The sequence below is a fragment of the Schistocerca cancellata genome, chromosome 3, assembly GCF_023864275.1.
Source record: "Schistocerca cancellata isolate TAMUIC-IGC-003103 chromosome 3, iqSchCanc2.1, whole genome shotgun sequence".
NCBI lineage: Eukaryota > Metazoa > Arthropoda > Insecta > Orthoptera > Acrididae > Schistocerca > Schistocerca cancellata.
The window spans coordinates 208,077,498-208,093,256 of NC_064628.1; the positions used below are offsets into that span (position 1 = coordinate 208,077,498).

At 44.4% G+C, this 15,759-nt stretch overlaps 1 protein-coding gene across 1 annotated transcript in view; it reads left to right on the top strand.

The window, feature by feature from the left end:
- LOC126176226 (spondin-1-like) overlaps positions 1–15,759 on the top strand; it is a 499,217-nt gene that overhangs the window by 256,830 nt on the left and 226,628 nt on the right. Inside the window, exons 7-8 of the mRNA XM_049923370.1 lie at positions 4,718–4,848; positions 4,923–5,133. Coding sequence (XP_049779327.1) covers positions 4,718–4,848; positions 4,923–5,133 — 342 coding nt within the window. The remainder of the gene's footprint in view (positions 1–4,717; positions 4,849–4,922; positions 5,134–15,759) is intronic.

The following is a 15,759-nucleotide window of genomic DNA, read 5'->3' on the forward strand; positions in this document are numbered from 1 at the left end:
AGAAGGGGCGGAACGTGCGTCAGAGGGAAGGGGCGACGGTTGCGACGCCCCCATCGTGTGGCATATCCCCAGTGGCGCTGAGCAGAATTGTGAAATCTGGTGCCAATGTGAGATCATAAACCCACATTCCACCTCACATGAACTTCTCGACACGTTGCCGTTAAAGCGCCGCCGAGTCCGAGAGTGACGTCACAGGGCGCCACTGTTTTGCACCATTATAGAGGAATGTTGTAGGATCTTTGAGCCAAATGTCAAGCTACTGCGTCGCAAAAAGGAGGCAATTACTGGGTTCCGAAAAAGTGGCTCTTTAATTGTAACATTAACTCTTTGGGGTAGAGAACGAAAGTTCGAGAAAAAAATTGGTAGGAGTACAATTGTCATGTACTATTCATTTATCATCTAGTTTACTAAAGATGTTGTCAGCAGAAATCTGCATATTACAGGCTTACTTCGCATTTATTTTTATGGGGATTACTGACGTAACGGAAGAGACCTGTGGTGAAATTTTTTTATTTACCATTCACGAAACGTTTGTGTGTAGTTCTCTGCTCTCGTACTTTTCCTCTTACTTAATCTTTCCTCAACAAATGTCATATTGCCGCCTTGAGCTGCTTTTAAAATTCTTCATATGCAGAACTAGTGACGATCGACTGACCATCATCTGGTTCATAAAAGTATTCACTGCTTCATGTTCGGCGAAAAGCAAAATTAATACCATCAAATAAAAAAACACAATTACACATTGTTTTCATATAGTACTATAAATTACACCCTCAGTCTACAAAAAGCGTGCTAAGTAGTGTACTCATTTATGTTAAAACTGTAACTGGCGTTAACGCTGTGAACGATACAATTGATATTACGATACAATGACAGTGTCTAATTCATGGTTCTATCATTTGACGATAGTGAATTTATATTTCGCCTAACGTGAAGCTGTGAATACGTCTAGGAACACGATGATGGTCAGTCGATCGATGAATAAATAATTTTACCAGCAGCTCGAGGCGGTAATTTGACATTTTTCAAATGCTTTGGGACACCACCTCCTGAAAATATATTTAACCTTTTTCGTCTTTCAGTGAAAGAGATCCTCGTTAAAGTCGAGTTTCGTCGCTGCCTGCTAATTTCATTTACCTAGTTTGTCGTCTGACGTTTTTTATACATTCCTTTGGCAAATTACCAAAAACTTTAAGTGGAGTAAGGGAATTTGAGATAATCTAGCGGTTTATGTCGATGGTTCCGTGAGGCTGTTTACGAACGATGCTGTTGGTACAGGAAATTTGCAAAGCTAGAAGGCTGTAACGAAGTACAGGAAGACCTTCAGAGTATCGATTATCGATGCAAGGATTGGCAGTTGACCATGAATGTAAATAAATGCATCGTACTGCATACAAATAGACGAAGAGATTCATTACTGTTCATTACCCTATTGGCGAAAAATTGCTGGGAACAGCAACTACCGTAAAATACCTACGAGTAATGATCCGGAGCGAAGTAAAGTAGTGTGACAAAATAAACAAATTGTAGGAAAATCAGGTGCCAGACTGATACCTGTAGATAGAATTTTAAGGAAATGTAATTCATCCGCGGAAGGAAAGGCTAACAAAACTCTTGTTCGACCGATTCTTGAGAATTTTGCCTTAGTCTGGGACCCTTATCAAGCAGGATTAGTAGCTGAGACAGGGAACATTTTTTTGAGAATGTACCTTTGAAGCACAGCACTGTGTTGTAGTGAATCACGGACAGTGAGAGAACCAGACCAGAGAACAATCGAAACTCTTGAGATTTGGCGCTGCTGAAGGATACAGTCAATCAGATATACTGATGAGATAGGGAATGAGATTATTCGCAGAATCGGCAAGAAAAGGAACACATGGAAGACAGAGACAGGAAGAAGGGACAGGATGATAAGACACGTGTTAAGACATCAGGGAATAACATTCATGTTATTAGAGGGAGCTGTAGAGGGTAAAAATTGTAGGGGAAGACAGAGATTGGAACACATTAAACAAATAATTAAGGACTTAGTGTGAAAGTGTTACTCTGAGATGAAGAGGTTAGAGCAAAGGAAGAATTCGTGGCGGGCAGCATCAGTCAAATCGGTTAGAAGCTTGATGACTCAAAGAAATAGAGAGTGTGTTTGTGCGTGTCTGTGTGTGTGTGTGTTTGTGTGTGTGTGTTTGTATGTGAATGTGTGTGTGTGTGTGTGTGTGTGTGTGTGTGAAAGAGAGAGAGAGAGAGAGAGACAGAAAAGTTCCAAAGAAGAGAGGCGCTTTTCGTTACGGTTTGCTTTACTCGAAGAGAGTGCGTTACCGAGATGCTCAACAAACTCCAGTGGCAGACTTTACAAAAGAGATGTGTGCATTACTAAATTTCTAAATCATACGCTCCAACAAGAGTCGGCAACATGTTGCTCCCTCACAGGTACGTTTCGCGTAATGGTCGCGACGTGAAAATCAAGGAAATTATTTGTCATACGGAGCTTCGCCTGTTTTCCGAGGCAAATTTGGGACCTGTAAGTGTTTTTAAACGTCCCTAAATAGGTCACTAATCCAGAGCAGACAAGATTGGTAATGTGGCTAACACATTCGAGTTTACCAGTCGAAGTTCTATCTCTCATTAAATAAGTATTGGTGCGGCATTTCCTCTGCACTTACAGTTAAGCCGCTGATAGTAGACAGAGCCTCGTTAGCTTTCCAGAAAACACCATGGGCAGGTGAGATTGACATATGAGTAAGAGGAGATTCATATTCACATCATCACCCCCAAAGATTTCCCTTGCCTCGCTCGTGCAATGTCATCGACATAAAGGAACCTCCTTGTGTTCTTCGCTGGAAGTGGCTGGTCATTGCTATGGATCTGAAGGAACATTTCCTTGTAGTAAGCCATTTCTTTGACATCTCCGTCGACTAGCAGACTCTGTTAGTCGACATATAATTTCCTGTTTTAGAGTAAACTTTGAATACGTTTGTTAAGCCAATTAGGCACGTCACAATCTTCAGATCACACGGCAAGGGATGCAATTTCAAAAAAGGAAAAGGAATTCAGCCATGAGTCGCACATCCAATCTGATTTTATCGTAGATCTAGATTTCAGCTACTGAATATCCATCTTCAGTGTAGACTCGTCAAGTCTGTGACAACACATGTTACTATACGACTTCAATAAATACTTAGATTCAAAATCTGGTGCTACAGAAGAATGTTGAAAATAACTGAACTGATAAGATAAGGGATGAATAGTTTGATCATTAGTAGGGATGTTAAATACCAAATCTGACAATGCTGGAACATAGGCACGTTCCAGCAGCCCAGTGATGAGTTCCAGCAGAAGTTTCCTCAAGACCTTTTCAGTCTTGCAAATAACAGCAACTACAGCAAGAAAATACTTGTGGATCTCTCGATTTGAGATTAGCTCTATCTGGCCTATCCCTTCGGCACCCCACTCACCTCGGCATGAACAGAACTGGATTGTACGGACGTCACTCAGCTGCCTTCGTTCAGGAGTTGGAAGATATAGAAGTAACGCGCAGAAACGCACTTCCATGTGGGTACCACGGTCTATGATTGCGGAGAATCATAGACCGTGGCGCACCTACTGCCTTGTCAATTATGCCCCGCATCTTGCACAGAAGAAGATCTTCTGCTTGCGGTACCAGATGCAGTTTCAGTCGTAAGATTCTGGTCAAGAATATTATAGCCTGATAATTCTTTCTTTCATTTATTTGTAATGGTAATTACGGGGTATTTAGTTGTTTCTGACTCGAATAAATAAATAAGCCCCAAAACAAATACAACGAATAGAAATGAGATTTCTTAGAGCAGAGAAGCGATGTAAAAGAATATATAAAATACTAAATGAAGACATTCGAAAGGAATTGAAAATTTAGTCTGTGAAAGAAAAACTGGATGAGAATAAAAATAAATGGAATGAACATCTACAAAGAATGGATCCAGACAGACTACCACGTAGATGAAAAATTTTAAATCGAAAGGAAGATGATACCCTAGCAGATCGATAAAAAGGTGGGATCCATAAAAGGCCACAAGAAAAAGACGGAGCTTCACCGACAATCATTCTTCCCAAGCTCAATTCGTGATTGGGAAAGGAAGTGGGGTAAAGATTGTGGTACCAGAAGTACTATCCGCCACACATACACTCTGAGCGAGGTGGCCCAGAGGTTAGAACACTATACTCGCATTCGGGAGGTCGACGGTTCAGATCCGCGTCCGATCTTCGTGACTGAGGTTGCCGTGATTTTCCTAAATCACTACAGGCAGATCCTGGGTTAGTTTCTTTAAAAGGGCACTGCAGAATTCCTTCCCCATCCTTGAATCGTTCCGAGCTTGTGCTTCTTCTCCAATAACCTCGACGTTGACAGTACGTTAAACCCTAATCTTCCTTTCTTTTTTCCTTCCGCCATAAACCGTAAAGACCTTACAGACATTGATGTAGCTGTACGTTTAAATAATAAATCTTTCTACGTAGCCAGAAAATAATTGTGCAGTCAGTTTTGTGTCACTTTATGGGCAGATAATTCATCAATGCCCCATAGATGTACAGAACCTGCGTCATTAATTCCTTTCTTCGACAATTCGGAAGACAATGACGGCTAAAAATATACTCATACTACAATCTTAGTCGTAGATTTGTTCGTTTACTGCATAAAATGAATCTTAGTTGAGTTTAATCCAAATTGCTCAATATTTTCCAGATCCATCACCTGACTGGATTGTCGGAGTCGCCGGCCTGGAGCTCTGTTTGCAAGACTGCACCTGGGTGGAGTACCTGGAACTGAACCTCTACCCGTGGGACATAGGGACAGACAGTGGAATCACATATACTGTACGTAAAAAATACTACAACGAACAAAGTTATTGCCGTTACATACATAGTTCTCACAACTATTTCTTGTGCAGTCTCCTAATATGCCAACAGTCCCCCAAGACGTAATTCGACGCATCACATCCAGCTTCCCGAACAACGAGTCATCTCCCTTCTTTGATAAAACTGGTGCTCCAATGAAGCCACTCGCTCGTCTCTACCTCACGAGGCAACGACTATACGAAAAAAGCTGCACCGACTATCCGACGCGAGATTCTGGCGAAATGCCGGAAAATCTTCAGGAAGGCAAGTAAACTATTGATTTAAACTTTATACACGCCGAAAATCTTTATTTCAGAATGACATGCGTGAACAGTTTTCGTATGGGGCTGTAAAACGATATCTTTTGTCTCCACAAAATTGTAATAATTATTATAAATTTTAATGGTCTTGATTGCAATATAATGAAGTAACACAGCAGAAGCAAAGTTGTATACAATTTTAGTTGCCACATCCTCTGAGTCATGAAATATATGAACTGAGAAACAAGTGAACTACCTGGCAGGAAATTATACGGATGCTGGTTAATATACGAGGGTTGACTGAAAAGTAATGCCTCCACCTTCGTAACTCTTCAACAGTTGGCAGCATTGGTATGGGGCAGGTACTGGCTTGTCCCGTAGCTCCAGTTGGCGAGAGACCTTAACATTGAACGGTTGTGTTGTTACAGTGTGAAGTATGGAACCCTGCGCTGATGGTCGGTCAATGCGATTTAAGCAACGTGCAGTCACTGAATTCTTGACAACAGAAGGTGTCACCCCAAAGGAGATTCATCAGAGAATGAAAGCAGTTTAAAAGCAGTTCATGGTGATTTTGTTGATGTGAGTACTGCGCGTCGTTGGGCGAGTAAATTTAAAGATGTTGAGGCGGGAACATGTAACCTGCGTAACAAACAAAGAATCGGACGTCCTGTAACAGCAACCACCGAGTTTCACAAGCAAAATATTGACATATTGATTCAGGACGATCGTCATATCACTCAGAGAGAAACTGCAAGCACAATCGGCATTTCACAAGAACGTGTGGGTCACATTATTGCTTTGCTTGGCTATCGGAAGATCTGTGCACAATGGGTACCCCGGATGCTAACTTCTGAAAAGAAAGCGCCAGACTTTAACTTTGCCAGGAACTTCTCTCGCGTTACGAGAATGAAGGTGACGTATTTCTCCATTCAGTTGTGACAGGAGACGAAATGTGAATACACCATTACGAACCGGAGACGAAGCGTCAGTATATGGAATATCGACACAAAGAGTGGAACAGGGAATTGTATCTATGATTTATAGATCTAGAAAAGGCATATGACCGGGTTCCTAGGAGGAAGTTATTGTCTGTTCTACGAGATTATGGAATAGCAGTCAAACTTTTGCAAGCAATTAAAGGTCCTTACATAGACAGTCAGGCAGCAGTTAGAGTTGACGGTAAATTGAGTTCATGGTTCAGAGTAGTTTCAAGGGTAAGACAAGGCTGCAACCTGTCTCCACTGTTGTTCATATTATTTATGGATCATATGTTGAAAACAATAGACTGGATGGGTGAGATTAAGATATGTGAACACAAAATAAGCAGTCTCGCATATGCGGATGACTTATTTGTAATGGTAGATTCGATTGAAAGTTTGCAAAGTAATATTTCAGAGCTAGATCAGAAATGTAAGGACTATGGTATGAAGATTAGCATCTCCAAAACGAAAGTAATGTCAGTGGGAAAGAGATATAAACGGATTGAGTGCCAAATAGGAGGAACAAAGTTAGAACAGGTGGACGGTTTCAAGTACTTAGGATGGCAACATAGTGAAAGAACTGGAAGCGAGGTGCAGCAAAGCTAATGCAGTGAGCGCTCAGCTACGATCTACTCTCTTCTGCAAGAAGGAAGTCAGTACCAAGACTAAGTTATCTGTGCACCGTTCAATCTTTCGACCAACTTTGTTGTATGGGAGTGAAAGATGGGTGGATTCAGGTTACCTTATCAATAAGGTTGAGGTTACGGATATGAAAGTAGCTAGGACGATTGCAGGTACTAATAGATGGGAACAATGGCAGGAGGATGTCCACAATGAGGAAATCGAAGAAAAACTGGAAATGAACTCTATAGATGTAGCAGTCAGGGCGAACAGGCTTAGATGGTGGGGTCATGTTACACGCATGGGAGAAGCAAGGTTACCCAAGAGACTCATGGGTTCAGCAGTAGAGGGTAGGAGTCGGAGTAGACCAAGGAGAAGGTACCAGGATTCGGTTAAGAATGATTTTGAAGTAATAGGCTTAACATCAGAAGAGGCACCAATGTTGGCACTGAATAGTGGATCATGGAGGAATTTTATAAGGGGGACTATGCTACAGAATGAACGCTGAAAGGCGTAATCCGTCTTAAATGATGATGATAATGATGATGAGACTCGCCCCAGAAAAGTAAATTCAAGACGCAGCCCTCAGCTGAAAAAACCATGGCCACAATGTTCTGGGACGCAGATGATGTTATCCATGTTGATTTCCTTGATCGTGGAACAACAATAAATTCAGAGCGTTACATCACACCGCTGCGAACTCTGAAACGACGGCTAAAAAGGGTCCGAATGGGAAAGGGAAATGTTTTCCTGGAGCATGACAGTACCAAACCATAAACTTCACGTGCCACCACAGCAGAACTTCAGAGACTGAATCCCACCACCATAAGGTATCCTCCGTACAGTCCAGATTTAGCACTTCCATCTGTTCCCGGTAGTGAAAGACGATCTGCGGAGACAGCATTATGCTTCTGATGAAGACGTTGACTGTGAGACTGTGGTTGCGGAAACAGAGTGTCGACTTCTTCCGTGACGGCTTCAGAAAACTTGTTCATCGTTGGCAGAAATGTGTCCAACTGGTTGGTGATTATGTGGAAAAGTGAATATTGGTAAATAAAGATCACGTTCTAAGGATTATTTCTGCATTTGATTTATTAAAGTATTCCCATCCAAACCCAATTAACGAAGGTGGAGGCATTACTTTTCATTCAACCCTCGTATTTATAAATCAGTCATCTCCTATAGTAAAGTTCCTTTTACGTGTAAGAACTATCCAACGAATAGAGCTTTATTTGGTCACTGTTTCAGACTGTACGATGAGAATGGGCTGTCACCAGTTAGAATGCCTGACTTGGTATAAAATGTCCAGTTTCGGTCTTGTCTAGGCAAAAAAGTTCAGCTTTTAGTGTGTTACGTACAATCTGCTGGCCGTTTAGCACGAGACATCATTCACCCTGGTGCACAGAATTATTATTACCAGATTTTAAAATTTTATGTTCTGTCAAGAAGCCTTTTAAGTATTTCAAAATTACGCTGTAGGTACAACCATCTCTACTGCTCTCGTTTGACGTGTGCTACATTTTCGACGTAGCCCGTGCATACGGAGAACCATAAAGGCAGCATACGCCTCCCCTACGAGTTCTAAAAATATGGAAACACCAAAAAACACAACACGTTACCATGCCTAATACGGTACTGGAAACCCGTTGACATTCAAAACATCTTCGTCTCCTCGTAATGGATAAAAAAAAAGGGGGCCTGTATGATTTTCAAGCGAATTTTGTACCATTCTTCCTGCAAAATAATGACACGTTCAGGTAATGACGATGGAGCTGGATAGCGATCAGGCACCCCTCTCTTCAAAGTAGACCACGAAGGGTCCATAATCTGGCAACTGGCAGCCTAGGGTGCTGCGGCAATTCATCCTCGTCCTCACAAAACCAGTCCTGGACGATGCGAGTTGTGTGAACAGGAACCCAGTCGTTTAGAATACAGCATCATCATTATAGAACAAGCACTGTACAACGGGATGGACCTGATCAGTCAAAATGGTCACATAATCCTTCCAACTAATGTGACCTTGCAGGGTAACGATAGGGCGCATGGACTAACACGATATGGCTACCCAAATCATCATCGAACCCCCTGTTACACTCTTTGGACATAAACTCGGTCAGAGGATGGAGACGATGTGAAACAAGACTCATCCGACCAAGTTACATTCTTCCATTGCTCCATAGTCTCCATAGTCCAGGTTTTACGTCCACGCCACATTTTCCTGCTGTAGGCATATGCATCACTGATAATTGGTTCTGGAATTCCAACTCGACCCGAAATTCCCTGCTTATGGAGCTCTCTTCATGTTGTTTTGGTGCTCACACAGTTTACGAATGTGATATTCAGGTCTGCAATGACTTCTGCAATTATGGTCCTCTCATTTTACGTCACAGTCGTCTTCAATGTGAAACGTCCCCTTAGAAAAATTATACACGACTGTGCTTAACCTGACACAATATTTTTAGCGCAACGTAATCTGACTTTCAGAAATTCCTACAAAAGAATGGCCCTGACTAACATTAATCTATACCTTTCACAAATCACTTACCTCACAAAAATCTTCGTTACTCGAACTACTGCAATACAGCGAGCGCCACTACTGCCAGCTAAATAAAAGATTCAAACTACGGAAGTCACTAACTACTGATAGGGATAGTTAGCAAATGAAAGATTTTAATAGAGAACAAACAATGTATTTACCTTAATATCATCAAAAGTCATAATATATGTAATTTCAAAACTCCGCCATTTCCTTCCACACATCCACCACTGCTGGCGGCTCACCTCTAACTGCGCAACGCTACGCGCTGTTCACATCCAGCTGCCGCTGCCCAACACTACAATGGCAGACAACAATGCAAATTAGCCACAGACTGCACACAGCACAGCCAGTGATTTTCGTACAGAGCGCTACGTGACGTTGCCAATAAGAAAACATAAACAGCCTACTTACAAATGACCGTCTTCAATGACACTTTCGTCCACGCTGTGACTTAGCGGATGATACTTTGCCGCTGTCCTTGCATGCGATACTGTGCCTCTCGAAATACCAACCACTTCGGCTTTCTTTGTATACGGAAGCACCCACTATGAGAACACCAACAATTTGTCCACGTTCGAATTCAGTTAACTTCGACATAATGCACTCACAACTACACAGAACAGTATTCTGACCAGCCGGCCGGTGTGGCCGTGCGGTTCTAAGCGCGTCAGTTTGGAACCGCGTGACCTCTACGGTCGCAGGTTCGAATCCTGCCTCGGGCATGGATGTGTGTGATGTCCTTAGGTTAGTTAGGTTTAAGTAGTTCTAAGTTCTAGGGGACTGATGCCCTCAGTAGTTAAGTCCCATAGTGCTCAGGGCCATTTGAACCAAGTATTCTGACCACGACTGACACTTTCAACGAGTGAGGATACTACAGAGGTGCCGCTCGTGGTCAAACACAACAGCGGAGTCTGCAGCATTGGCTACCATCTGAATGTATGTTCAAGCAGGCATTTATCGCTCTCTTTCTACACTTTTGTCCAGGCCTTGCATAATCTGACAAGTGGAGCTTTAAACAAAACTGCAGAATATTCAAAATACTGAATTTAATTTAGGAAAAGTCAGGCAATATTGTAGTGCATTCATATCGCACGGAACAGGTACTGCAGCGACTACAGATGATGTGAAACACATGAAATTTGATGGCAGTTGCGGATATGGACAAACTTCAATTGTATAATTCAGCTGGAGAAATCGGTAGGCAAACGTTTTCCTACCACAGACCTCGCTAACCAATTACAGGATGAACATAAATAAAACCGACAAACTGCAGGGACGGATTCATGACTGGAAATGAAGAAAAAGGGTCCTATGAACATGTGTCTGGAAATGCATCGTTGTCACGGTAGATGGCGCTGACGAATGACAGTTCCTCCGACCACGAGCCGTGTGTTCCTTGTGTGTTGCAGACTGTGTGATTGACGCAGTGAGTTGTAAGCAGCAGAATGGTTCGGTGTTCATGTCGTCACAAGCCGAGATTGTGTTTGTGTACGGCCAAGCAGGTGGAAAAGGTCTACACGTAGCACGGCTATCCCAAAACAAGTACTCTCACAGATACCAACCACATCACTAAACATTTAAAGCCTTTTTGGCCGTTTGTGTGATCGTGCGTCCTTTCAGACAGACGAACGTGCAGGGAGGGAGGCGGACGGTGTTCTGCAGGATATTGAAACGATCCCTAGTGCAAGAGTGAGGCAAGTGACCCACCAGCAAGGTGGGTAAGCCAAAGTACGTTTATGTGTATCCTGCATTACAACCGCTCCTATCCCTATCACATGCAATCCCAGGGACGCCACTTTGAACATCTGTTGTGACGTGGATGCGATGCAGCTCTGTACTGTGTTCTGGGAAAATTTGTTGTCTTTCCACGCGCACCGTCCATTCCTGGACACATGTACACAGGAACTTTTTTCTCCATTTCCAGTCAGGAATCCGTCCCTGCAGTTTGTCGGTTACATTAACGTTCATCATTTATATGGCTTGAACTCAAATCTTTTATTTAAACTGATTGAAATACCTCAAGTACATTAATGTAATCAGCTAAGGAAGAACAAAATTAAGAAAAATGGATCCCCTAATTCTGAATAATGAGTGTTGTTGCTCTATGAAATCTAACCTAAGTATTAATAAATGTTGAAATGAATTTATCTCAGTGCTAATGTGTGTGCAATATATTTGGTTATTTCTTCTTCTGTTGTGTAAATCTACATGCCTGACAGTTGTAGATCCATGAACACATAACGCAAAGTTGTTCATGTGAGAAACATGGATTTTCCAGGTTCAATCCACATATGGCCAATATTTGACCTTGCGCTTTATTTATGGTCCAGAAGTTATTGTATCCACACCAGGACCTTCTCTTGCTAGTGCGCACGTCCCTTCCATCTTCGGCAGAGAACCGCACCCACACCCAAACAGGCCATACTAAGGGCTGAATATGTAAGTCCAGTAATATGTACCCATTGCCATTCACTCTGTACACTGTGACACATCCTGTAATTTGCTGGGCTTTCCACGATAAAGGGCATAATGCCACCCAGTGCAAAGAACGTGCCTGAATGGGATACGAAAAACCTTGGGTACCCCAAAAACTTCGCCAATATCATATGAATAAACCAGAATCGGTTGAAGTATTTTTGCTATAAAGTGGTCCATGTCTTCCCAGCTCGATACTTCGACGCTGCAACTCCACGTCTTCATCAGGTGTTCTCTGAGACTGACTGCCTGGCTGACCAAGTCCCATATTTATGCGTGGGTGGTGCCTGGAGTTCCCTCTGCCATCCACTGCGGATCGAGTGCATCCCATTCGGTCGTCGTCCGCAAGGCCCTCATCCGCGCCTATCAAGGTGCTGTCTTTTCCGTGCGCGCCCGCTGCGGCTGTCTCCTGCGGTTGCGGCCTCCTCCTGGCGTTCCACAATGGGCCCGCGCCCACGACACCGTTCCCTGCAGTCTCGCGGACGCAAGACCTACTTCAACACCGACTGGTAACACTTCCGGGTGCACCTGGCAGAGACGCTCGCCACGGTACCGGATCCTCATGTTGATGGCGTGGACGCCACACTCGCAGCGTTTCCGCATCTCGCGATCAGAGCGGCTGATGCAGCAACGCAGCACAGACGTCAGAAGCCGCGGGATTTCTCTCGCCAGTTACCGACGGACTTACTGCAGATGATCCGGGAGGAGAACCAGCTGGTCCGAGAGTGGCACGTCACCCGCCAGGTGGTGACGAAAAATCGGATCAACCGGATGCGCCGCGCCATACAGTACGCGGTCCCGGAACACAGGAACAGGGACTGGGCTGGGAGGATAGCGACCCTGAACGTCGCAGACGGCAGTCCTTGGCAAGCAACCAAACAGTTCCTTCGCAGGAGGCAACGAGTCCCACCGCTACACGTCGGACAGCATGCAGTGGCCGAGCTTGACGCCAAAACTGGGGTACTGACCGGTACCTTCGCGGCCAACTTCACGCTAGTAGAAGAAGATGTAAATAACGATCATATCCGAATAGTGGAAGATAGGCTCCGTGTATACCTCGCGGCAGAAGACCCTGAGGACTCCATCGAACCCACTGCGGAAGACGAGGTTCAATGGCAGCTATGGCATCTCGACCCGCGCAGAGCGGGTGGGTGCGATAACGTCTGCGGCCCAATCCCCTGAAGGAGGCCCCCCAGAGGCTGTGAAACTGCTCACGGAGATATTCAACGCCATCCTTAGGACCGGCCACTACCCCTCCCCCCCTCCCCCACCCGCCTGAAAACATGCAGAAGTGGTGGTGATCCCTAAGGCTGGGACAACAGGCTGGCGGAAAATTAACGCCCTATGAAAGGTATTTGAGCGAATTTATGTCAGGGAACTGCACCGTCACGTTGGAGAGGAAGGCCTGCTTCCCGAGGAGCAGTTCGGCTTGAGGAGGGGGCACGGGACAACACACTATCTGCTGCGACTAGTGGAGCAGGTGATGGGGGTGCTGGAGAGGAGGGAGTACCTTGGGGCGGTACTCCTAGACGTTTCCCGCACCTTCGACAGCGTGTGGCACGACGGTCTGGTCTACAAGTTACTAGTACAGGGAGTTCCGGTGTCACACTCCCGCCTGATCCACTCCTACCTGGCGGGACGTACCTTCCACGGGACCTCAACAGCACTGGAAATAGCCGTCGGAGTCCTACAGGCCTCAGTATTGGGGCCCCTCTTGTATACCCTATTCACGGCAGTCATGCCGCGAACGCAACGGGTGCAGACCGGGCTGTATGCCGATGATATAGCCCTGTACACCAAGAGCAACAACCCACATCTGATGCAAGGAAGATTACAAATAGCCTGCAACGAGCTGGGAGCTTGGGCCACCAAGTGGCGGCTCAAGTTCAATGCGGCGAAGAGCCAGGCTGTGATCTTCACGAATAAACGTATACCTGAAGCTCTGCCACCAATCCGCATCATGGGAGGCCCCATCCCATCGTCGAACAGCGGCCGCTACTTGGGCGTCGCACTGGATCGACGCATTACGTGGAAGACGCACATCGCCGAATTACGGGGTAAGGCGCGTGGCAGAATGCGCCTCCTATACCCCTCCCTCAGTCCCACCACCACACTGTCTCCACACTGCGGAAAGACGCCGTATCTGGCACTTATCAGGCCCTTGCTGGAATACGCCGCCGTGGTGTAGGGGAATGCCGCCGAGACGCACATCAGCAGTCTCCAGAAGATCCAGAACAGGTGCTTGAGACTGGCCGCGTGATTTCAGCACGCCGAACTACATCGGCTAACGGGCGTGCCGATGCTGAAGGGCCGCTTCAAGCAGTCGGCGAGACTCTTCTACGCTGACACGAGAAGATCCACCAATCCTCTCATCAGGAATCTGGGAAACCAGATTCACTGGCGAGAGACAACAAGATGGCAGGACTTGGTACGAGAGTAGCAACGCTGCTCAGGCAGCAAGAGGAAGGAAAAAGGAGAGTGTCAAACCAGAAGAAACAAACCAAGACGCGATGAATCGAAAATCAAACCAGAGGAAGAAGAAGGAAAAGCAGCTAGACCTGCTAACCCTTCAAACCCAACGAAGCTGCAGCTTCGAGATGACACAAAGCAAGCAAGCAAGACGCCGCAGGCGTTCACTATGCCGTCAGCGGTCGCCGCGGCTGTCTCTCGGGGCAGTGTCAGCCTCCGATGTTTCGTATTCAGTCCGTGCCCGTGAGACGTGCTCCTGACAATCTCCCCCTGCTACTGGAGTTCCATATTGTGTCAGTTCCCGCTGCAGCAGTCTCTTGCAGAGAAGACCGCCGTCCAGTGTTCCATATCTGATCTGCTCCTGTGAGGTGCGATCCCTGAGATCTCAGGTTGTTGATGATGTTCCATATCTCGTCCGTGTCCATTGTCGCCGTCTCCTGTGGTGGTTACCACCGCCTGGTGCTCCATATGTGGTCTGATCCTGTCATTCACGCCTGCATTTATGTACGGTTTGTTTCTGGAGCTGGGAACTTTCCTCCGGTGTTTCTGTCATAGTTCAAACCCCACACTGCTGTCCACAAATCGAAAAAATGCATATTGTTGTAACAAAGTGTTTATCTTCCTGTAAGTTTTGACTTGTATTGTCATTTTGCAACACCTTATCGCAAACCATTAGAAATACTACTTATCAGAGAAACACACCAAAACGCAATCAACAAGGCATGCATCAAGTGTAAAATCATCAAGTAATCCCTAACATTAATATACCATACTTCATATCATAAATCATAAACGTCTGCATTACAATCATATAAAGTTCGCTATCCTCACTTCTTATCTCATCAAATCCTCATTATAAAAATCCATAAATCATTGCTTCACATACTTCATATATAACTAATGCTTATCTCTTCACTTAACATGCAGCACCAGAAGAAACCCTGGTTATAGCTCAGTGTTAGATTATCTCAGTGCAAGACGCTGAAATTAAATACCTCCTCTGATTATTGACAGTACATGTTTTACCTGTGCAAATATGTATACGCTGCCTGTTTTATCATTACCATCTGGAATACTTTATTGCATACTTCTGTACATTATCCTGTAAGAGAAAATGCATTATGACGGGCAAAATGCTGTGTTGTTGTTTCTCATGTTGCTTTTATCTTCGGTGATCCCTTTGTCATCGACAAAAAAAAATCGTTGCTGTCTTCTTTTACCTAATCTTTGCTTGTAAAATGAAGGATTGTAAAGATCTGAGTCAGTCATCTTAGAACATGACATTGTGTATGTTCTGTAACAATCGTATCTATTACATAAAAGTCATGACACAGTGAAAATAAACATACGGAATGGCTTATATTTATAGTAATATATGAGGCAAATACATTTGGTACTCGTACATGTGAATTAAAGAAAACCTGTAGAAAAAGCTTAACTACTAACTATGTACAAATTGTTAATGCCAAAGAAAAAGAAATACATGTATACCAATATATACATTGGTGCGTTTTTGTCATCAGTAGGGAACAGAAAGTCAAATAAT